Source organism: Condylura cristata, unplaced genomic scaffold (genome assembly GCF_000260355.1).
Source record: "Condylura cristata isolate star-nosed mole 26May11 unplaced genomic scaffold, ConCri1.0 scaffold00009, whole genome shotgun sequence".
NCBI classification, from domain to species: Eukaryota; Metazoa; Chordata; class Mammalia; order Eulipotyphla; family Talpidae; genus Condylura; species Condylura cristata.
Window position 1 is genome coordinate 51,145,289 of NW_004567110.1, and position 26,132 is coordinate 51,171,420.

Here is a 26,132-nt window from a genome sequence, read left to right on the forward strand (position 1 = left end):
CAACTTATTTTCCAAAGAACATTCATTGTCAGAATAACTCAAAACCTACAAAGCTATTAAATCTTAATATTTTTGAACTTAAAAAGCATCTCTGACACAGTGTAGAACTGATTTTATTAAAATTTGTACTACCAAGGGAAATCACTTGTTCAATGTAAATAAATCTTCAATTATAAAATAACTGGAAATCTGTTCTTTCAATTCCCAATGCTAAGATCATCTCCTATACATTAATTTTCTTCTGGTTATGTAGGAAAAATGTGTAGAAAAAATCCTGTAATAAAGTGATACGTAATACCTAAGTCTCTGTATTCTATGTAGGAGGGGTAAAGAGTGGCAATAAAGGGTATAGGACCAGTAAGTGTTATGACCTCTGCATTTTCCCTGGACATTATGTTTTATAAAGACAATTAATTTACATTTTGTATGGACAAAATTATGGATTTAGTGCACTATTTCTAAATATTGTACTTAAACTGCCACTACATGAGTGATACCTGCTTTTCACTATTCCACCAAGAGAAACGAGTAAAAAACACACATCAAGATAATTCAATGGCAAGTTTTGTGTTCTGAAAGAAAACCTTGTCTGGCCAATGAAAACACATAAAACAATATATTCGTACTTAAAAAATGTCAACCGAGAAATCCAGAATACAGTAGACAAAATTTGTATTTGCTAACAGGCAATACTATTTATAAAGATAAAATGGAAAGAACACAAAAATATGAGTGAACAATTTTTATTGAAACCCTCAAAGATTAAAGAGGACCAAATGGTGAGTTTGGGTACCATAAACAGAAAATCTCACCTAACTGTACCATCATTCACAGGAATGAACAAACCCAAACACGACAAAATTCAAAATTCAAATGCTCATGTAATTGCTACAGTGAATGTAAATGAACTAATCATTTTCATAACCTTCCTTTAATCATATGAAAAAGAAGGGAATTCACATGGCATAACAAAAGATATGCAAAACTTAATGAAAACACAATTCTCTTAAATTTTTCAAACTTATTTTTATAGGATGCAGAATGCACTTGAAATGATTAAATGATTTAAGCTGATTCTTTTTTATTGCAAACTGTTTTAATATCAGCTTAACCCCCATGCATGGTATTCAAAAAGAACACAGCTTCTGAATTAAAAAGATCATTTAAGTTAAAATGAGGAATTAATTAAGAATTAAAATTAGGAAAACTGGGGTTTCTTTTAAAAGCAATCTTCAAGTACCAATATGAATAGAGAAAGAATACTAATTTTGGTTACATTTCCCCCTTTACTGTTAAATATACAAACTCTAATACCTTTCAAAATAAAATATCCACATAACTTTAAAAGAAACATTCAAACCAGATCTTGGATAAACATTAAGCAAGAGATTTGCTGGACCAATAATGTCTTAATTAGCAATTATTCAAATATCTGAAGAAGGATCTCCTGCTGTAGAGCCCAAGTTCTCTCCCTTTTGGTCCCTACAGTTAAGAAACATTCAGTTAGTTGTGCTATTGAGACAACCTGTGATAATTTCACTTAGGAAAAATATTTTGCAATACACTGACAGACCAAGGAGGAAGAGAAGGTAGGTGCTCTGAAGAAAATGTAAATGTGAAAACAAAATTAATTGAAAAAGAAAAACTTTTTCTTTTCCAAAGGAATGCTGCACCCATTTCACTTATTAGAAATCCAGGATAAAGGCACTGGGATGCACACCTCACCACAAATAGGCTACTCAATTACCTTTGACATTTCTGCTATTGCAATCAGTCTGCTTGCTGAATATTTCTGTGATACTTCTTATATAGAAACCTAATGTAAATTAAATATTAAGTTTGAATCAGTTTTTAATGTAACTAGTTTTATAAAAATATTCAGAGTTGCTAATAAAGCACCAAGAAAAAGAACCTCAGAGAAGAGGACTCAAATCCTTTCTACAAGGTCACCCCTTTACAGTTTTCTCTAATACGCTCATGTCATCTCTGACACGTCCTACCTATATAATCATAAAGATGCAGAACATTGCTGTGGTGACTATATCCAAATGCCAATTTTCATTATAAATAGTAAGAGACATTGTACAACATTTCATGGCTTACTCTGGAAAAGATAAAATAGGTGCAATTTTCCTTTAAGAAAGTCTTTATTTTGTAATATACCATTATATTTTGATGTTCCCTTCAGTAAACACTGATAAAACTACACTGGGACTACCAAAGAACTGTGAAGTAGCTACGATTATTTACAAATACTGTATTTTTTCACTTGAATACAGTATTTGTACATTTTAAGAAAACATAGTATAAAAAAAAATCATATAAATGAAAATCTCAATGAAATACCTGTCACTAACTTTTTGAACTGAAGTGACCAAAGACCATAGGAAATGAAACATTTCTAAACATGATGTAAACATAAATGGAGTAATGCAAAAACATCAAGGTATTCAAATCTACTATATTGCTATTTTCACCCTTAACATACCTTTCTACATAGTTTTCTCCTTTTGGAACAGTAATATAAGGGGCAGTACATTATCTTCATAACCTTATGCCATCAAATCAATTAATACAGATGCTTGACACACTTATACAAAATCAATTTGAAGATACAAAATTAATGTTGATATGTAGTTAATTAATGAAAAAAAATAAGATGTTAAAAAGATAACTATAAGAATATCCAGATATATGCTGTATTCCCATTTATATAGATCTGATCAATAAAACATCAACACATTCACTTAGATACTGATTTAATCCATGGATCAAGGCCATATTTCAAAGTATTTTAAGGATGCCAGGACACTGCAAAAGCTGGAGAAAAGAGTGAGGAACAGTATATGCTTGCTAAACAAGAACTATGTTTATTTAGCTAGTGAATACCTAGAGTAATAAATTTTTACTTCATGATAGCAATCAGGCTCGCAAACACCCAGAAATAGGAATTAAGGGTTTTAAATGTAGTTATAAAGGTCATAAAAAGTCTGATTAGACTGAGGTACATTTACTCAAAATTTTGAGATTCATTAAGTGGTAGCAAACAAAATAATTCCTCAGACAAATGCACATTTTTCAGTATACATATTATTGGGGGAAGGAGGAAAGAATGTGCATTAACTGGTGAAATTCACCAAGCTGCATATCAATATTCTGTTACACCAAACAGTTTGAAGACAAGGGAAATGTTCTAATATAATTTCAGATTATGTTTCATTTGGCTAAAATAGAGCTTAAGGTTGCTTTGCCATATTAAAAGTTTACTACAAGAATTTTTCACATAAACATTTAGACTTCAACTCCAGGACTAAATATGGCATGATTATTTTGCTTTTAATCTGTCAAGTAGCTAAAAATTGACAATTTAAAAACTACAACAAAGAAAAAGTTGAAGCAGTGTGACTCTTACATCATTGAACCACTTCTAATGGTTAACTGTTAGTATTTAACAAATTCAAAGAGTTAATGAATCCTTGCATTCATTCAGTCTTCTGTGCCTTAGCTAGGATGCATAATTACAAAAGACAGCAGATACTGGTAAAAGCTTCAGGACAGAAAGTGCTTGACGAAGTTACAGTTCTCAAGTGTGTTTGGTGAGAATATAAGGGCAGATGCGCTGATGAAAACCATTACAAGAGTCAATTCTGTGTTAGACAGTTCAAAGATGTCACCTTAAGCAGAAAAAAAGCTTTAATAACGTCTTCTTTGACTTATTAGGCATTTCCAGAGTCTACATCATTAGTGTTGTAATTCTAACAGGACATCTTCATATGGTTATTGTTTGTTCCTATTTCTCTCCTGAAAGACAAAGAAGTTGAACAAAACATCATCATTAAAGTTTTAAACTATATGCAAAAACATAAACTATTCTCCATAAAAAGTTCTTCAAATATTAATTCAAGTAATTAGCTTACAGCATTTTATTATTACCTATCTGTTCTACCCATAGTGGGATAATTACCACAGAATACTTTAAAGAACTCCAAAAACGAAGACATGTTTCAGGAGAGTAGAAGCCCTCTCCACAGATCTGTTGTCCCATATGATTCTGCCTAACGTCAGTATATTAAAATACTGCCTTGCAAAAAAAAAACAAAAAACAAAAAACAACTGCCTTGCAAGCTGTTTCAATGAATTTTTGATGGTAAGCTATTAAATAAACTACAAAGCTTCTGTAACTGCAAACAGGCTGAGGTAGCGTCAGGAGAAAAAGAATGCATTATATTAAAATTCCAGTGTTAGAAATATATTAAGCCAAATTACCCCAGAATCATGCTTAAATGATCTGTTAACTTTCACAAGAAACATTAAGATTTACTAATTCCTACTAAGAAAACTCATTGAAGATAAAGGGTGGCCAACACTGTACCTGCCTATCAAGTAAATTCATCATGTAGTTTGTACCATCTTGTTCTAATGGGTAATTCAATAGTTCCTCAAACTTGAGCAAGCTTTAGCATCATCAGGATGGCTATGGAAATAGAGACATGGCCTCAAATGACTGCAGAACCTATGAGTCTGCATTTCTAGCAAGTTCACAGGTGATCCTGTTACTGTCAGGTCCAGCAACAACACTTAGAAAAGCATTTGGTGTATAACACATTATAAAGCCCCAACTTTTTTAACTACTCCTATCTAATTTCTCCACATCCAACAATAAATATGAATATACTTTTCCATCTTCTGTGACAGCATCAGAAAATTTTATTTAAAATTCCAAACAGAATTTGCTGGAATTGGAAGCAAGCTAAGTACCCACTACTTAAGGACAGGAAAAAGATGATATGGTGGTATACACGCACAATGGAGTGCAATTCAGCAATAATGAGATGAAAGTTACCATTTATAACAAATGGGAAAAGCTCCAGGGGATTATAAGCAGCAAAATAAGTCAGAAAGATAAGACAAACTAAGGACATTTTCACAAGTGTGGAACAAAATAAAGAATCAAGCAAATGACTGATACAGCAAAATAATTACAGCTGGACACAACAAGCAAATCATGTTTCAAAAGGATTAAATAACAAAACCCAGCCACATTAAGCAAACAAAAACCCAAAAAAAATCATCCACTCCATGAAAAGCCCTAGAAACTATAGGAAAAACACCAACTCTACTTAAAGGTAAGTGAAACAAGTATAACTCAAGAAAAATTATCTATAAGATAAACTCTACAGAATGGGGGTGGGATGGGTGTGAGAGGGTGATGAGAAAAACTTGAAATATCAAGATTAATAAAATACTATCATATTTACATAATTTATACATGTATCATTGATATGTAGGTTCATGAAAAATCACATTCAAGACTGTTTTTATTCAAAAAAGCTCAGAAGACTGCATACTAGACAAATGCGCTCTTTCAGATACAAATATGCAAACTGACTCTGAGAACATGAGCATTACTTTTAATAACTGACATTCAAAAATTTGCAGGGCCCTCCCTGGTGGCACAACAGGTTAAAGCACAGCATTAAGAAAGCAGATAGCCTCAGCCACTGCAGCACGAGTTTGATCCCCAGCCAGGAAGCTGGCACACATGGCACAACAGACCTCTCCTGTCTTACCCACTGCTCCCTTCAGTAGTGTACTTTGCTGATCTGCCTGTTCTGCTCCCCACTCTGTCATTGGTGAATCATCTCACTGCCCCTGCACCTTTGGCCTGTACCCCAGTTCTATGTGCATAAATAAATCTTTAAAAAAAATTATTTACAAAGGGAGCTATCCTCCCCTTTCCATTAGTAGATCTAGGCTTCAAACAGGCTGACCTAACAGTTGAGGGCTTTTGAAAAGTTTGGTAAAGGGTTTCTTCTCCACCCTGGTTTAGCAAACGTAATGGGACATTATGATCATAAAGGCCCAGAATTTGGTCTGTAGAGAAAGAACTCCAAGAGGACCATTACAGACAAGTCTCCTGTCATTTTCATGGGGCTTAAAAGATGAACTAAGAAATCCCTAACCACTTTTGGGTAGCAAAAACAGAAAACAAAATATTCTTCAGTCTTCTCAGAAGGGCCAACAGCTTGCCTAAACATTACAAGTAAATGACTTAATATCTTTTTATCATACATACTTATCCTAAGTCATATTTCAGTAACCAGACTTTAGCCCAAATGAGTCACAAGGAAGTAACTTTATCTAAGAAGTTATATCATCCAGGAAGAAAACTAAGGATAAACACTCTGGAAACACAAGAACATGAAAACTGCGGGAAATGGTGAACACATGAATAGAGATAGGGAAGAAGAAAGGGAAAAGCTAGCAAGCAGACACGTAGGAACAAATGCCAGAAAAGACAAAAACTTTTTCTAACTTAGAAATCTGATTTTCAAATTGAGTATTTCAAAAATGAACTAACGGGGGACTATTTGGGGAGTAAATTAGGGAGTAGAATATTAAGTTCAAGAAATATCTCAAATTACAGAGTAGGACAAAGGAGATGTAAATCATACACAAAAAAATTTTAGTGGGCCCCTCCCTGGTGGCACAGTGGGTTAAAGCACAGCACTAAGAAACTAAAGCCACTTCAGCATGAGTTCGATCCCCGCCTGCCCCAGTGGTGATCCACATGGCGTGGCAGACCTCTCCTGACCGGCCCGCTGTTCCCCCATCAGTGTATTTCATCTATCTGCCTGTTCTGCTCCCCACTCTGTCTCTGGTGAATCCTCTCACTGCCCCTCTGGCCTGTACCCCAGTTCTGTATGCATAAATATTTTCAAAAAAAAAAAAAATTTAGTGAACTGATGGATCCGAGACAAAGTGACTGCTGGAAATGTGAGAAAGAACAAATGGAAGAGTGTAAACTAGATATTAAATTCTTAAAATCTTTGATAGCCCTCCCTGCAGAGAAAAGGTTTGCTTTTCCTTAAGAGTTAGCTGGACATGACTTGCTCCTTAGTGCAGGAAAAGTAGGGGGGAAAAGTTACATTGAAGAAATCAAAATGATACAATTTTAACTAATAATCAGTATTACCATATTATGCATTATGATGAGATCAGAAGGATACATCAATCTACGTGTAGTCTTCTCCAAAACCTGTTTACACCTCATTCTAACCACAAGTAAGCAGTGGCAAACAAAAATTGAGGAACCTTTTGAAACACCTAACCAGTACTCTTCAAAAATGTTAAAACAATGAGAGACATAAGGGGTATAAGGAGACATGACAAACTGAGAGAATCTAGAAGTCTGTAGTTCAGTATAGTGCCAATGTCACTATCTTTGTGACAAAGAGTATAAGGAGACATGACAAACTGAGGAAATCTAGAAGTCTATAGTTCAAGTATATAGTGCCAATGTCACTATCTTTAGGACTCCACATTCCACATGTGATATGTCTAAATGAGTTCATGTTGTCAAAAAGGGCAGAATTTCTTTTTTTCTACGAATTGTATTCCAATATCTATATGTAAGACATTTTCCTTATTCATTCATATCAAAGGACACTTAAGTTGTTTTCAAGTCTTGGTACTGTAAACAGTAATAAAATGAAAACAGGGTCCATTAATGTTTCTTTATTTCTTTGGATAAGTGTACTATGATTACATAACATAAATATTGGGGGAAACTAAATAAAGGAAATACATAAACATCGTGCATTACCTCTGCGACATTTCTGTAGTTCTAAAATTATCTCAACATAATGTTTTTAAAAACTCATATTAAAAGTTAGAAAAATACAAGTCCCAAATATTATATTGCTGCAGAAATACAAAGTTAGTTTTACATAGTATTGTTATTTTAATGGCTGTCCTGCTTCTCCTTTTGCTTGTACAGATAAAATTATTACATTCTGCCCCAAAAATCAAGACCAGTGAAATAGCAGATTGTAATTTAAAAAAAGGGGGAGTGAGGGTGAGCAGATGCACAATAAATGAAAGTGAAATGTATATTTAGATTCAATTCTTTAGGAAAATTAGTGATTTACCAGGAGTAAGATCTGCTGAGGCTGACCAATGAAACTGGAAAAATTCATTGCTATAGAGCTGAACAAGGATAGCAACAGATGGATAAAACCCCCAGCTGTTTAAAAGCCTGTGCATTTGTTCAGAACCATTAAAGTGTTACATTACTGAGAAAAGCTTCTGACATACTCTGTTCCAACAACATGATGGATCCTTCTGCATTAAGAAAGTGAATGACAAAGAATTTCAAAAAATAGACCAATTCTGAACTATAAAAAAAATTAAAACCAAAAATTCACCAAGGGATAGCCAAGATGTATACTAGCAAAACTCTCAGAAAAAAAAAAAAACTGACTTATCTGGTACTTGATACAAAAGCATTTAAAGTCATTCAAAGGAATCACACATAGACAACTCTATTTTGTAATCAGATCTTGTAATCTTTACAATAAAATGAAAATAATGAATTTATTTTCCAGACTACCATTCACACGTGGAATTATCCAATAATAGTATTTTACATCCAAGTTTTTAAAATTACGTATCATATAGTCGTTTTCCATTTCCTTATGTCATTTCAAATGCAAAAGAAAACATGTTAATACTTAATATCAAGTGTATAAGGCAAGAGTGAAAACCTTTCCATACTGAATTTTCTGCCAAGAGACAGTAAAAACAATTTTACTCACAAGTTAGAATGGAAAGTCAGTAAACTTCCAAATTAAGAAATACATGTCAAAATTTTTAAATAAATTATTAACAGGAAAGATAATTCAAGTTACTTCAATATTTTGTTTTCACTTAAACATGTATTTTAAGTAATCTAGCATTTGCTTTAGAAAAATAAATTCAATGATAACTATTCATATTACAAAGCGTATTAAAGACAGTATGTGTAAAAGATCTATATAACCAACTCAATTAAAATTCATAAAATTTTTTTATCAAGATTGTAACATAAGTCACTTTTCTGTTATGGAACCACACAATTAATCTGAATGGAAAAATGACCAAATCAGTATTAAACAAAGCAATCTCTGACTTATAAAGACTATACTCGTCAGAAAGAGTCTGCAATAAAAACTAAGTATCATTCAACATTTTATTAGAGAGTTACTTACAAAATTGGTTACTTTGATAATGACAAAAGAAACAATGCTATTTAAATTATATCTTTTAAAAGTGTCAGGAAATTTACTCTTTGAAAATACTCAATGCTGAACAGCATACATGATTACAATATATGACTAAGAGCTACAGAAGATTCTAAAATTAAAACTACGTAACAGGGATTTTATTGCCCTACATAACAGGGATTTTACTGTCGTTAGGTCTTGCTTACTTCTGTGTGAGCTGTAGAGATTTCATCTCTTCTGAGGGAAGTGGTTAAAAGCCATTATTTTGGAAACTGAACTAAAAGTTCAACTTTGAACAATTTCAAAGCAGCTGAAAAATACTCCTACATTGGAATTAAGAGCTACTCAACTAGAAACCTCACCTCAGATTTTTCCATGACCAGTAAGAATGAAATAATATGAATGAAATAATACAGACAAGAGACTCAAAGGTACATTAAACATAGGTAAAATCTTAATGAAAGGATCTTCTAGTCAAAAGTGGATTCCACTACTTGAATTTATCCTAGACAAATATACTCACGAGTTTGTTTTATTTTCTAATTACCTTTATCAGTACAATAGATATAAATGGTTAAGTTAAAAAATAAAAAGTAAAGCTCATTTGTTCTATAAATCCTTTCTACTTTGAATCCAATAAGCTGCCATTGAAACTTCAAGTAGCATACTAACACATAAATTTCCAATTCCTATTGTGTGTTGATGACCAATTTGTAACAGTGAATATTATATTCCACCTTTCTTCCCCTTGTCCTTCTTTAGTTCTAGTGACTGTCCCCATGACTTGAAATAAGATACATACAGCATAACTGCCTGATCATCTGCATTCTAAAAAACTATTTATTTATTTATTCATGCATACAGAAGTGGAGAACAGGCCAGAGGTGCAGGGGTAGTGAGGGGATACACCAGAGACAGAGTGGGGAGCAGAACTGGCCGACTGAGAAGTACACTGTTGAGGGGAGCAGCTGGTGAGACAGGAGAGGTCTGCAAAGCCATGTGGTCACCTCCCTGGGTGGGGAACTCATGCTGAAGCAGCTGTGTCTAGCTTCATAGTGCTGCACTTTAACCCACTGTGCTACCAGCGAGGACTGCCTGATCATCTTTAGACAATTACTTGCTGTCTTCAAAGATGAGAAAATTAATTTACCTTCCTCAAGTCTTTCCCGTCTCACTCCATCTCAAAACATTTTCTTCTAACTATAATTAAGTCTTTTATATCTTATTGCTCATCTCTACAAATGGGTAGGTAGTTCTTATTAAATACAATGGGGGGAAAATATTGGGGGGGAAAAAAAGCAGTGATTAATCCAATAAAGAAAAGCCTGATGCTAAAATTTTCCGATGGGAATTTTTTCACAGTATTCATGTAACAAATGTTTACTAAAATCCTAGTGAGAGGTATTCAGTCGTAATTAAAGCAAGTCCTACTCTCATACAGCATATGTTCCAGTAAGAAGACACTGTTATGTTTTCCCTTTTAGCTTATTTACCAAGGTCAGTGTTCCCAACTGAGGGCTCATTTCACTTGTGGACAGAGTTAAAATACTGGTAAACACTATGAACTAAGACTGATTCAAAATGAGTAAGGTCCTTAGTCCATTTATTCTAGTATAAGCAGTTACCGCTGGGTCATTATCTTTCTTGAACTCCATTTTCTGTTGAAATAGCTCTTTAAGAAACTTCATGAAAAAATGTGGCTAAGCACTGGTACATCTAGCTACCTTACTTGCAACTACCCTCTGAATGATAATATAATTTGACACTGATCTGTAAGACTCTATGCCTCATGCCCCTCCATGTCAAAATAAGGTTTACATGTGCATATTCAGGACTTCGATGAGACTTACCATAATCTGATTTTCTTTCCTTTGAATGTAATTTTGTCTTTTACACTTAAGTTTTGTTGTTGTTTAGATTTTTTTTAAATAATATGATAGTTTATTTTTACATCATTTTGTACTTTTTTTTTTTTCATCTCAATTGTAATCCTCATGGGCTTCCCATCATCAAGTCAACACAGTCCTGTGCATTCCACCCCCACCCCACCTCCCCTTTTTTGATCCCATTCCCCACTCCACCCCCACAAAATGTGTCTCTGGTATACAGCTGTTCATTATTCTTATTATTTTTTTGCCTAGTCCATTATATTCCTGCTATGAGCGAAATCATCTGGTATTTTTCTTTCTCTTTCTGGCTTATCTCACTAAGCATGATCTTTTCCAGCTCCATCCAAGTTGCTGCAAAAGACATGTTTCTTTCTTTTTTTTTTTTTTGGTTGCTGAGTAATATTCCATTGTGTAAATGTACATCTTTTTAATCCAGTCATCTACTTTTGGGCATTTGAGCTGCTTCCATGTTTTTCCAATTGTAAATAAAGCAGCAATAAACATGGGGGTGCAGGTATCATTTTGAATCAGTGTTTTTGTTACATGGAAGTTTTTAAGATTTTCTTTTTATCTTCTTTCTTTATAATTTTAAATAATTCTGCTGGTCACCCAGTGAACCCATTTCCTTCTGAACAACTTCTACTTTTTGGCTCAGAAATTTCTCTTATCACTCTTCCCTGTGGGTATGTGCTGAACTCTCTGAACTTTTTAGAGACTGGACCTCCTCATTTTCCACCTGTTCTTTCATTCATTATATTTTTCATCTTGTTTGGAGATTTCTTTCGACTTGAAATTCCAGATCAACTGGATCTAAAACATTTTATTAATCTGCTTGTTCACTTTTTTTTTTTAAGGATTTATTTACTTGTGCATACAGAACTGGGTGTACACAGACCAGAGGTACAGGGGCAGTGAAAGGATTCACCAGAGACAGAACAGAGAGCAGAACAGGCAGATCAACAAAGCACACTGCTGAGGGGAGCAGCAGGCGAGACAGGAGAGGTCTGCTAAAGCCATGTGCATCACCTCCGGGGCTGGGGATAAAACTTGCAATGAAGTAGCTGTGGCAAGTTGCAGTATTGCATTTTAACTCATTGTACCACCAGGGAGGGCTCTCTCTCTCTCAATACATACATACATATATATATATATATATATATATATATATATATAGGTTTTATATAATGACGGGATGTGTTGGGTTGGCTTCTCCACAGGGTGCTTTCCTGGCTATTTAAGTTAGGTATCCATTCCCAAAAATGACCAGAATTAAAAAAAAAAAAAAAAAAAAAGCTAATGATAAAGAACTACCAAGAAAAAGATGGATATGGCTTTTTAAAGTTTGTGTCTGCTGTCAAGTTCATGAATTTAAATAAGAACATAAATACAGTGAAAAGAGAAATGAAAGAATGCTACCATAATCACAGACCTATGGATCAGTCATATAAAACTATGAAAAAAACAAGAAAAAAATTCTTCTAAAACCTGATACAGGTAAAGATTTGAAGGTTAGTTAGAGCCCTCTAAAACTGTTCATATTATTCAAAAACTGGTTTATTCTGTTCTAGGTCGTTTATGCATTTTCGCCTGGAACTTAAGAGAAAAACACTCAAAAGCCACCGTGGCTCATCCTTATTCTTAGGAAAAAATACTTCCAGTGTTCTGGGGCAAAAGAACCATGATTATGTGAAACATACTCTCATATTTAAAAAAAGAAGAAAAAAGCCAAGAGGGAAAAATATTACTAACAGGTGAATCTCAACAAAAGGCTTAAGTACTATTCATCTTCTTCCAATTATTATTTTCAAGTAAAAAGGAAAAAAGATTCACTCATAGTGTTACATGTTGTTATGATCCAATCATTTCACTGTTATCACTACAGCATCTATATATTTGGTTATATTACTGCTTATGAACATTTGAATAGTTCCCAGTTTTTTGCTATTATCAGGTGTGGATAATCTTGTGCCTATTTTCTGAATTATTTGTGAATATTCTCTTCAGTAATGGTTGTCTAGAAGGTACACAAAATAACCAATTTTCTAAGAAATGGCAAACTATGTCCTCAGATGATTGTATCAAGTTAATTGTACAAAAGATTTTGATGATCTAACTTTTCCCCAATGCTTAACATCAAACTTAATTTTGCCAAATGGAAGAAAATATTTTGTCTTTATTTGCTTTTCCCTTATTAATTAAAAAGCCTAAATATCCTTTTAGATATATATATTAAATAAGCCAAATTTGTTTCCTTTCTCATGAGATGCCTATACATAGTTTCACCACATTTTTTCTACAGAGCAATCAATTCATTTTTCCTTAAGTAAATTTAAGTAGTTTTAAAAAATATATTCTTGATATTAATCCTTGGTCATTTATGTTGACATTTCTCCAAGCCATGTTCTTTCACTTTCTTTTAAACACTAATGAACAAAATTTAATCTAGTCAAATTTTACCAATATTTCCTTTTCTAGTTAGTAGTGCTTTGTGTCTTGATTAAGAAGTAATACTCTAACCAAGGCCTGAAACTACACATCTGAGAAAATATGACCTCTAGATACCAGAAGCTTTGATGTAGAATCATCAAAACGGACAAATTAGTACCCTAAATAATAGTTAAAAAGCAGAAAAACTCCTTGATATGACAGCTGGAAAAATCAAATTTCACTACTGACATAATACATTTTACCAGCTTTCTCACTCTTCCAAGGTTGTGAAATCACTTGACAAGTCAAGTCGATTTACATCATGACTCTCCTATCTCCACAAGTGCAATGGGAAGAGAACATGCAACTAATCTCAACTAACATCACTTCCTGGCTTAAAGATGACAGAGGAAAAACAAGTCAAAATAAATCTTAAAATGTTTTTTCCCCAAAAAAGTTACTAACAAAACTTAAGTGTGAGTCCAGATTGTGGCTGCCAATGGTCAGACAAGGGGGAAGGATTTAAACACAAAAGAATAGTACAAGATAGTTTTGAAAGTAAGGTTGAGGTATTCTGTATCGTGACTGTGGTAGTAGCTACACAAACCCACAAAAATGTTAAAATTCACAGGACGATACACCCCAAGTGAATTTTACAAGATTTTTTAAAGGAAATATACATGGATAGTTATAGAAGCTTTATTTACATTCCCCCAAAACTGAACACATCCAAATGTCCTTCAAAGAATGGATAAACAAATTGTGTAAATTCATACAATAGAATACTATCTAGTAATTAAAAGAAACAAAGAATTAATAGCATAACATAGGTGAACTGCAAAGAATTATGCTGAGTGAAACAAATCAGTTTTAAATATTAGTGTGCAGTTCCATTTATATATCATGGTAAATGTTACAGAATAGATCAGTGGCAGGAATCTGGAGAGGAAGAGTAAAGAAAACTTCAAAGATAAAGAAGTAACTAAAAGGAATATACAACTTTACTGCACACAAATTTTAAAAATAAGTTAAAAGGAGATGGAAGAGGAGATAGAAATAAGCTTGAAATAGCCATCTCTCTGCACAATAAAGTCAAGATGGACTCTGGATTAAGGGATGTAAAAGGAAACTAGATATATAAGCAAACTAATACTATTAATGAAGAATTTAAAACCTCACAAACCACACAATGAACACAAAAACAAATCATCAATATAGAAAAGTTGAACAGTGAAAAACTCTCCAAAATGGAGAAAAATGATAAAGGTAAGAATCAATGAATGAATGACACTAAAAGACAAACACTGAACACAGTTTAACATTAAAAAAAAATAAGTTAAAAATTAAAAGAGTAAGGTAAACATCAGAAACCCATGTTGAGCACATTCCATATATTAGTAGTACATGTTTATAATGAAAGTATGTATGCTTATACACTGTTCGACAGTAACCACCATTTACAAAGAAAGACTATTTAGGGTGACCTCAGACTAACAAAATTAAAAATAATACAAAACCATAAAACTAAAAAGCAAAGGCTAAATGAACAGACTCAAGTTTTATATCTAAATAAACGGTGGTTCACATAGCATAGTCAAAGACATATTTTTGATCCAAAAGTACTTAGTAAGTATAACATACACGAAATAACTTGTTCTAAAAAAATAACAAAAAAGTTAGATCTAAGATTCAAAATAAGCATGCACATATAATATGACTACCAGTAAACTATTAACAACTTAAATGTAAAATTAAGAGTCTAAAAATCTATGAAACTTAAATAACTTGTATAGATGAGTACAGAATAGTATGTAACTGTCATAAACAATTCCTCACCTATAGAATATTCAAAATAAACACTACAACTGTATTTTCAGGTTGGGTAAGGAAGAAATGTGGAAAGAAACACAAAGGGTTACCTGACTTTTTATTAGTGATATGAGAGAAGTTTATAAAATATTTTTTTTTTGCCATCCATCTTTTTCTTCCTGTAATTTCATCCCATTTTCAGTGGAATCAACTGTCAGAACAAAAGTTCCCAAATCCACATTCCTCCAACTGACTGCTCAATCACATAATAATCAACACAGAAGTTCAGCTAAAACTAGCACACCCTAAAAAAGAAAATCTTCACTTGCCCCCACTTTCATAGCTCGTCATTTCTCAAAGTCTACTACAACAGCAGTTACAAGAATTCAAATGCTGAACTCCAAAATCCAGATGCTGCTTTTGATTCCCTCCTTTTTAGAAGGTTGAGCAGGTCCTTAAATAATCATTTGTATTATTCCAAGGCAAAGTTTCTAATAATTCAGTGCTATCAAAATCAAATGAGGCACTTATTTTAAAAAGGTTCATACTACCAGATGCCTTATCAAATATCAGATTTTCTTGGGGAAGCGGGGGTCCTCAAGAATCTGCATTTTTAAGAAGCACCCCAAATGGTATTTACATACCCTAAGGTTTGGAAATTACTGCTTTAACATTATTCACCACTGAAGAATGTTGATTTAAAGAGTTCACTCTTGTATACAAAAACCAGAAGCCACAAGTGCACAGACAGAAATGAATCATTGATATGCTATATCCAAATACAGTTAGGATACTGCCTTATCTTAATTTCTACAGAGAGCTTTCCATAGTTAACGAACATAACTTATTGGAAATGCTTCTAACTTTATCCTTAGCTTCATCTGAAGAAACATGTAAAGAAAATCTGCTAGTTGCCCACTCTTCCTCCCCAAAATAGGATACCAATTTTCTTTTGTAGTTTGGAACATAAAGTATTTTTTAGTCCTTTTATTCTGTTGTATGCTCTGTGGTCAAATCCCAGCCAGTATGATGGAATCATAAAATGTATAAATTCAGAGATGAAGTCTCCCACAAAGCCCCACAGAGAATAAACAAAACCAGAAATCAAATTCTAGTTCAATCTTAAAGCCCTTTTCTTCCCAATTCAAAGCTACCTTACTAAAAGTAAAATTTTCACCATATTTTGTAATGGTGCTTTAAGTGTACACATTAAAAAAGGGCTCCAAGAATTTTAGAGAAAAAGAGATATTTTGTTTCTCATGAATACAACAAACTTTCAAAAAACTGATAGTTTCAAACTCTAAACATTTCCCTGAAAAATTAAGATTAGTCCTTAAGAGTGCTTCACTAACATATAAATCTGCCTATTGATAAATGCAGAACTCACTGAGCTTTGATGAACAAAACTCAATGGGCTTTTTGCCCTCAAAAGGGTAAAGAGTAGGCAAAAGTAACTCAGAAGAAGGGCTACACTAGGAAAGAAAAGAGAAAATGAGTCAAATATGGCATCGTAAAGGAATTTATGGAGTTTTAAGCTTGGTTCCTTCCCAGCACAGTTCTTAAACACAGAAAAAAGTATTAATAGACACTGAAGCATACCCATCCATGCCCACCATTCCCAATAAAAAGACCCTTACACACAAAAACTACTAGACTCTTACCCTACGCATGGCTTCCTCCTCTTCTTGACGCTTTTCATAATGTGCAAAGTCATCAAAGATTGAGGTGGTATGCTTGAAAGTAGCAATTATTTTAAGCACTTGCTTAGCTTTCTCTAGGGGTACTTCTTGAGTGTCCCTTGAATTGGTAACTGGTTTGTTGTCATTATTTTCTAAGCGAATATGCCGTAATTGATTATTGGGAACATCTTTGACAAAGATCCATTTAACTTCAAATTTGCCCTTCCACTTATCCTGAGACCAGACACCAGCATATGCATTATAGTCCACAACAGACTTCATTTCAGCCACTCCACAAAAATGTCCACTACCATTCACGCTGAAGAGTAAATAGAGTGGACCTTTCCCATTCAAAGAACGGTACGCTGCATCCAAACGCTTATTACCATGCTCAGTACTACACCAGATAGAGTACTTAATGGAACGATGTATGTCATCCTCAGAATAGCTTTTAATTATAAACACACGTCCATTCTTCAGGTTCCAATCAAAGTCTTTGGGATTATAGTTGTTTATGGCCTTTAGCTTTTCCAGCACTGGATGCACTTCTACACTGGAGGGTGAAGCGCTGACAGGTACAACACCTAAACCAAAGTTTTCACCGCCCGCGCCATTGTTCTGGTTGAAGCCAGCTCCCCTGTTCCGAGGAGCTACCCAGCGATTCTGCAACTGTTGCTGTTGTGGCTGCACTTGGTGAGGCTGGGCCTGTGGCTGAGGTCCTTGTTGCTGCTGTGGTTGTGGTGGCTGAGGCTGCTGTTGAGGCAGTTGGCTTTGCACCAATGGTGGTGGTTGAATTAATGGCTGAGGCTGCTGGATTATAGTTTGAGGAGGCAAAACTGGTTGGGTTGGTGGAGCCTTTACCACTGATCCCTTTTCATCCCAAGTTCCAATATTCATGTTGTGTTTTATAGGAGGGGGTGGCACAGCAGAACCCCCAATTCCCACATTGCCCTTGGGTTTCAGTTTCGGTTGAGGTTTGGCAGGCTTTCTGGCAATAGCAGCCCAGGAGGTTGGTTTAGGTGCTGCACTGCTAACTGGGGGCACACTATTAGTTGCCATGCTAGTCATACCACCGCTGCTCAAGGCTGTACCTACAGTTTTTGTCACTGCTGCTGTCAGGTCACCACCAATTTTCAGTCCAGTCATGCCTTGCTCAATACTGCTAATACCAGGCACCTTACTCAAAGTATCACTGCCAAATCCAGCCTGTCCATCAGTAATAGCTCTCCCAAGAGAACTAGGTGGATAGCCATAACTGCTACTATAAGCAGAACTTTGTGTTGATTGTCCCTGAGATCCACTTGTCCCCCATGTAGAGAAATCAGCATTACCAGGAAAAAAGTTAAATCCATGTTGACCAAGAAATGGAGGGGTATTTCCTAATGCCCCAGGTTGACTAAACACACCATCTGGTATATAGTGATGTTCTCCATTACTCATTTGTCCATAAGTTGTCAGATATGGCATAGGTTGGTCGCCAGCTGTGGACCATGCCGCTTCCCCAAGAGAATATGGAAATCCAATAGATGGAGCATAGTAACTAGGCATGTATGGATCTGACATTGGTGGATAGCTGTTACTCTGGAAAACAAAAAGCTACAATCAGGATCAAATGTCCCAGATAATTTAAATTAAAACTTCAAACCCAATGTTATAAACAATAAAATTTGCTGATGAATAATTTTATTTGAAAATATTTGTTGTAACACTTTATATTGGAGGAATGAAGTGGGAAATAGGGATTTTTTTTTTTAAGCCAGATCCTCTGGTATTATTTAAAACTGTTGTTAATTTCTACCAAAAAATTCTGCTTTATAATTTTACAGGCACTAACTGAGCATATACAGTAACGAATGTATCCAAACTTTATGTGCAAGGATTAAATAAATGTGTACACTGACAAACTGTAGTCACTGTTATCTATGATGGAAATCAGTTCTGAAGTTAAAATTTGTATTTTCACAAAGAAAATATCAAATGGAAAAATGCTCACACTAAGAAAAATTAGGCTTAAAATTATATTTACAAATCCAAACTTGCATATTGTTATGTTTTGCCTTGTTCACTTTGGGGAAAAAAAAAAAGACAAAACCTAAAATCTTTACTATGGTTTCTTAATGGTGGGATTAACAAGGGCCTCTTGCTTTGTTTTTTTTTAGCTTTTTCCCATAGCTTCCAAATCTTAAACACAATAAATTTTATCACTTTCCCCAGAATTACAATTAAATTAAATTTTATTTTAAATATTAATCATTTAATATTTTCTAAAAATAAAGGGACCATATTTTATTAAAGGAGGAAAATGCTCAAATTTGCTTAGTAAGTGTAAAAATTAAACATTTAATATGTATTATATGTATTTGTAAAATTGATGATATACTGTAGACCAATGCTTATAAACAAATTCATTCTGATGATCATAATTAAAACATTGTAATGTAAACCTAATATTGTATTGAATTGCATAATTTGTTCCAAAACAGTATTATATGAAATTTTTGGCATATTATGTCCAGAACAACAAAAATACTGAAAGAATTTCACTTTACTGACATTAAAAATGAGAAAGTAACACTACAAAATGTTTCAAATCACTTGCTAATAGAGTGGGTAGGAAAAAAACAAATTCTCAAACTCATGTACAAACTTCCTGCACGGTTATCATGCTTTGTCACAATTTCTTTCAACAGAACTGTCATCCCCTTTTTAAAACACTTTTTAGGACTCAAGGTTACAATTAGCACATTAACTTTATGCAACTGAACAAACACTTGTGTTAAGATAATATGGGGAAAAAATACCTTCACTTAAAAAAAAATCCCTTTGGCAAAAGATCATGAAAAGGTATATAGATAACAAAGTTAAGTCCTAAGAGTTCTTATCACATAGAACATTTTTTCCATTTTCTTTTCATTATTTTCTTTTGGTTATATTGAGGAATAAATGTTAGCTGACATTATCGTGCTACCACATCACTATATATGTAAATTGAACATCACACTGGATGCTCTACACTTTTACAGTAATGAATGTCAATTACTTCTCAATAAAACCCGAGGGAAAAAAGAATGATTATGCAGAGGGAAACCTTAGTTGTGTATAAAAATGGAGTAACTATGCTCTTCAAATTAATTTTAAGGATTTGTCTTGAAAATGGGTTTCTTATGCTAAAAACATGTCTGATAATACTTTCACTCTTTGATTTTGGTGTGACTTTGAAAACCTTAGTCAAAGACTCAGAATTTGTAAAATTAAGCAAATCAAAAAAAACCTAAGTTAATATCAAGCCAGGATAGAGTACTGCCCTTGCAAGAATCCATACTATTTATTCAATTTATACAGACTAATTCTGTTAAGTTCCCTGGAACAAATTCTTTAACCCATTTTTGTTTTTAGTTATGGGGCTATTCTGGCAATGCTTTCCCACTCAAGAAAGTGTTTCAATATGCATATGTTCTAGGAGACTCCAAGGTGGCCTAAGGATTAAGTCTCAGAGTTATCACCTTTAGGGTCTGAGTTTGATTGGCCTGAATTTGAGCCCCAGCCAGGGAACTAAGCCCCATAGGGTGCAGCAGACCCCTCCTGTCATCCCCATTGCTCCTCTCCACAGTATATTTCAGTAAATCTGCCTGTTCTGCTCCCCATTCTGTCCCTGGTAAATTCTCTCATTACCCCACACCCCCAACCTCTGTTCTTTACACCAGTTCTTCTAAGCAGAAACATAAAAAAAGTAACAATAACATAGTTAACAAGATTTCATAGATACTATCTACTTGTGACAAACTTCACAATTGCTACAAGTATCTTTGAAAAACCATTGTTTTCAATTTCTACCAGCAAACTGATGTATCAAAACGCTAGTATTTTATCTTTTTTTTTTGAAGATTTATTTATTTTATGCATACAAGAGCTGGAGTATAGGCCAGAGGTTCAGGGCACGAGAAGATTCACCAGAGACAGAGTGGGGGGCAGAGGGCAGGATAGGAGAGGTCTACCATGCCATGTGGGTCACCTCACTGATTTGAACTCGTGCTGCAATTGCTGCAACTAGCTTGACAGTGCTGTACTTTAAATTGAAATATATTTTACCTTTTAAAAATTATTTTCATTTAGTTATGACTGGAATCTAGCTAAAATAACTTGGGAGAATCAAGTAGACACCATGAAAATTATGATATAAATTATTTCCAGTAAAACTTATATTTAATAACAAAAACAACTGTCATTAAATTATCTGATAAAAAGCATACTGCTTCGTAATGCCAAGGAACTCACTGTGATATAAAATTCTATAAAGTTTAGTAAAAAGTACAGTCATTTACACAAACATAATTAGATATTTAAATTTATCTTTTCTAACTTTAATGCTACTAAACATATACTTTTATTTTTCTTATTTTAACCTAACACTATCTAATATTACATTATGAAAAAAAGAGATATACTCATTCCAAAAGAAAACTTATGAGTTACAAAAATATATACCACAGGGAAGTAAATAAATTCTGCATCACAAAGTAGGAGAGCTGGATCAAATAAGGAGGAAACTAGTATCAAAGCTTTTAAGAATGTTGTCCCTGAAATTTTATTAAGTTCTTACGTGGATAAAGGAGTAGAAAGCAGCCAGTTAAAAAGTTTTTAAGTTCATTCATAAAGTGTTTGCAAATTTATAATTATGATGAATATTGCCTCACTACCATAAATGCTGATTTTGTGCAAGAGTTATATATCAAGTTTCTAATTTGTCTATACCATGTGTGACTTGGGTTAGCAAGTTAACTATGTTTCACAGTTCAGATACAGTCTGTCACATAATGGCCCATATCATAAGGGTAGAACTAACAACTACTAGTAATGATTTTAACATAGCTAAATACAAAGCCAAAAATTTCTCTGGGTTTGATCTATCTTAAATAAATGAAGCAATTTAAACCACCATACCAAAATATTAAACACCTTTCCAGGGAAAATTTCACTCTTATTTAAAATGTGAAAAGCAAATAAAAGGATTTAATTTTAAAAACACATCATGTATTTAGTTGGAAAATTTTTAAAATTCTTCAGCTATAAATATGCAAATTACTTGAGATCATTTTGCCAATAAATCAAATTTACTTATCTGCATTAAAAGGGCAAGCTTTGAAAATATTTCTAATTTAGTTAATTAGGAGAAACTTAAGTTTCTGTACAACTGACCTCTAAGTTTTCACTTAAGTTTCATTTTTCTCACCAATAAGTCCAGTTTTCAATGTAACATTGTGAAAGCTTTACAATGTTAGTACTCTTCAAAAGTTATAGTAATTACTTTTAGTATTTTATAAAGTTAGCTGCTGAACCTTATTCAGTGGTATTGGCAAGGAGAACAAGAGAAAATAAAGCCTTACTGTCATCAAACCTTAAAATTCTTTAAGTAGCACAAGAATGTATTGACTTAAATATCATGAATTAAAAATAATAATATAGAGAAAAAGATATTTCCATTCAGGTATCACATTAAAATAAATATTTTAAATCTTTAAAACAAAGCTTTCATCCTATATAAAAATTGTAGGATAAAAATTTAAAATTGGGTCCACAAAGGCAAATGCTTTTATGTCCTTAAAAAATAAGTTTCCAACAACTGTAAAGTTTTTTTCCTACAAATGAAATGGCTTGCAGGATTTCAATATAACTAACAGATAAAATACAGAACAGGGGCTCTCCCTGGTGGCGCAACAGGTTAAAGCACCATATTAGAAGCTCTCCGAAGCCACTGCAGCAGGAGTTCAATTCCCAGTCAGGGAGCTGCTCCCCCATGGCATGGCAGACCTCTCCTGACCCACCAGCTGCTCTCCTCAAAAGTGTATTTCAGTATATCTGCCTGTTCTGCTCCCTACTCTGTCTCTGGTGAATCCTCTCACCCACCACACCTCTAGCCTGTACCCTAATTCTCTAAGCATAAATAAATATTTTAAATAATAATAATAATACAGAACAGGCTCTGGCTGCCACATGGGTAGGATCCAGGGTGCTCTACCTGGTCTCCACTAGGTAGATCCTGTAAGATGCCACAAATCACTCTTCTAAGCCTTTGTGACAAATGATTTGTAAATTTGTTAACATATAACACAAGAGATTCTTATAGGTAGTAATTCTCATGCATTTACATGCCACTAGAATTCATTAAAGCCACAGGTTGCAGAAGTCAAGAGAATTTTCATACTGTATCCACATCTTAGTAATCTACTTTACATAAAACACAAAGTATGAAATTATGTAAAAAACCAACTGAGTAGGCCACATGAATTTTCCAAATTTATTTGATCATGGAGTCTGTATGATCATGGATTGTTTGGGAGATCTGCTATGGCTCAAATTAAAAACAAACACACCTCTCCCTCAGAATTCCTCAAAAAATTTAGGAAACACTACCATAAGAGATTTTATCTGAGATTACTATATAGGCTAAATATAATGTATGTTTTTTTTTTCTTTCTTTTGGTTTAAATTTTATTTCTTTCAAAACCTATAGTACAATTCACAACAAATGATCTTCCTTTACTACTTTCCAGTGATACCTTTCACAGCCTTATAAGTGGAAAATAAATTTGTTACTGAGATAATAGATTATATATGTGAAATAAATTTTTTCAATCTTTTAGGTGAGCCAAATTTTCAGATTTTTATTGCCAATTTTTGTTCTCATGTATGCATTCCCACTCATTTATGTACGCTAGGAATGTACAGTAACAGAAGTGAGTGGTAAAGAGAAATGACCAAGAGGTAGATACAGTTGAATACAATTTGGCTCTCCACAATCCTAAAACTAGTGCTATTTTCCACTAATTTGCAATTACTTTTTGTTAAAATTTCCTCTACAACTGTAAAGTTCACTAATAACATGATTCATTTGTTTTCTTAAAAAAATTAGAAGATTTCCAATAATTTTTCATCTTTTTTTTTTGAAGATTTATTTATGTATATAAAAATTGAGGTACAGAACACAAATGCAAGGGGAGTGGGAGGATTCACCAGACAGAGTGTGGAGCAGAACAGGCAGACTGACTAAAATATACTACTGAGGGGAGAGGTGGACGGGACAGGAGTAGTCTGTTGTGCTCTATGGGTCACGCCTGGAGAAGGGGATCTAATTCCCTTCCTTAGCTTTATGGTGCTGTGTTTTAACCCGCTGTGCAACCAGGGAGGGCCATCATCTCACTTTTAAAGCAAAATGACAGCACCATGACACAAATATCAAACACTACTATTTATTTCTATTTCCTGTTAGAATTCACAACACTATCTGTAAATATCTGAATACAAGTCACCAGTTATTTGAGTTGATGAAATTATCCATGCTTACCATATAAAAGTATGTTTGTCTCTTTTTCTATCCCCTACATTACCAAATTATATTAAAACTTTAATTAGCAATGAAACTCAAATTGGAATGTCAAATTGGAATGTTTTAGTAGGAAAAAAATTACATTAACTAAGAAATGCAGGCACAAATTAGTCCTCTTGTAAATTTCTTATCAAATCTTGCAATATGCTTTGACTATGACATTGCAGTGACAACGATTAAAACCTTTCAACATTCAAAAAAATCATAACCACAGTATATGTGTTGATCTTCAAATTAGTTTCAGTCTCACCTATAATTTAAGAACTCTCTTATGCCATAAGTCTGCAACTACTTACATGCAAACACACTAGATTAATTCATGTTGTTTGTCTCAATTAATATATCTGTTTGAAAAAAAAATTAGCTAATGCTATTAAAATTAAAAAATTAAAAGTCTAATTTCCCAAATATGGGACTGTCAGAATACTTACCTGATTTGTCTGGCTACTTAAGTATGGCTCAAAATCATCATCATTTACAGCATCTTTTTGATGAATCGAACCGTTTTGTACTGAAACTAAAAAATATGTTTGTATTAGATGTTTTATAATTATCTTTATGAAACTCATAGAAGTTAATGTTCTCAGCATTTTTAAAATTAACTCAAAATGTATCCCTAAGTTTATTTTTTTTTCATTAAAAACCTTGTTAAGGATTAACTTAATTTTTAATACAAATATTTACATGCCATCAAATCTTTTTGTGATATAAGTCCAACATTAAATAAACACAAACTCTATATTTTCCTATTATCAAAAACATAATGCAAATATCCCAATTTCAACACATATAAATTAAAATGTTAGAAGGCGTAGCTAACCTATACTTAAACCTACTTCAAAGAACATAGACAACAAAGAGATTTCTAAATCTTCTCTACCTTTATTTAAATCTCTATATGATGTCCAATAAAAGATAAGGAACTCAAGTTACAGCAAATATCTAAAATGTCTTCAGTTAAAGCAGTAAAATTCACTTCGAGCAATATCAACATGAATACAATCATGAAAACTCTAAATCAAAAAGCCTTAGTAAGAAACCAAATATTGTGCTTATTTTCAAATTAAAGTACAAATAAAATTAAGACACAAACAATAGCCATGGTTACTCTTACAATCCACTGAGAAAATCAGCCAGAAAGTAATTTATAAAGCCACATTTGTTCAGAGATCATTTCCATAATGACCTACCTCGGAGCAGACTTAGGGCTTTTGAGCAGATCAGAGGTCCTGATTGGAACCCCAAGTCCCACTCTAAAAAGCTAGTTAGTAACTTGGGCTCTTTAACTTGACTGCTTGTCTGTTCAAGGTTATTAATAGAACCTATCTCATGTCCTCTGAGTATTCAATGTCAAATATCAATAATCTTGATTATTATTATTACACAGATTTTAAGCTATAAATAGCAGTAAGAATTACTGTTAAGTCCAAGTAAATGCAAGTTTTACAAGGTAAAAATCTGTGTGGCTATACTTTCTAAACACAAGGTGAAAACAATGAAAGGTTCTGATGGATGTTAACTAATCCCTTCAAGACTTATTGCTTAAAAATACAGTACTACAAAATCTTACAAATTAAGATTGGGGGCAATGGATTTAAGATGTGTTTCTAACATTCCTATTTTTGCAAATTTAGATCACCTAAAATGTAGTGAGTCAATAATGGCATGGAAGCCAACATAGGTGAAATCATTGATTTTTGCCACTCACCAAGTAGTAATTATCACTTAAAAATGATGCAACTCTATGAAGCCTCCCAAGCAGTCCTCTTAATGATACTACATTGCCCCTCAAAGACTACAAAAGCAACCGTAGGGTTAATTTGACCCTGACTACACTGTAGTTTAACTATTTAATAAGGGCTGCATCAGAACTAGGGTTGAAGTAAATGTGTTCCCCATA

General features: G+C 33.5%; 1 protein-coding gene across 3 annotated transcripts in view; it reads right to left on the reverse strand.

Annotated features, from left to right (window-relative positions):
* Positions 1–727: 727 nt before the first annotated feature.
* The window catches only part of YTHDF3 (YTH N(6)-methyladenosine RNA binding protein 3), a 30,270-nt gene continuing 4,865 nt past the window's right edge, over positions 728–26,132 (reverse strand). For 2 of the 3 annotated variants that reach the window (XM_004679842.2, XM_004679844.2), the window contains 3 exons: positions 24,664–24,749; positions 16,831–18,429; positions 730–3,801 (listed from right to left, as the gene is read on the reverse strand). In XM_004679842.2, the coding sequence (XP_004679899.1) occupies positions 3,778–3,801; positions 16,831–18,429; positions 24,664–24,749 (1,709 nt within the window). In that variant the 3' untranslated portion in view covers positions 730–3,777. Of the gene's footprint in view, positions 3,802–16,830; positions 18,430–24,663; positions 24,750–26,132 lie in introns of all 3 variants that reach the window. The other variant, XM_004679843.1, reaches the window with a different exon arrangement.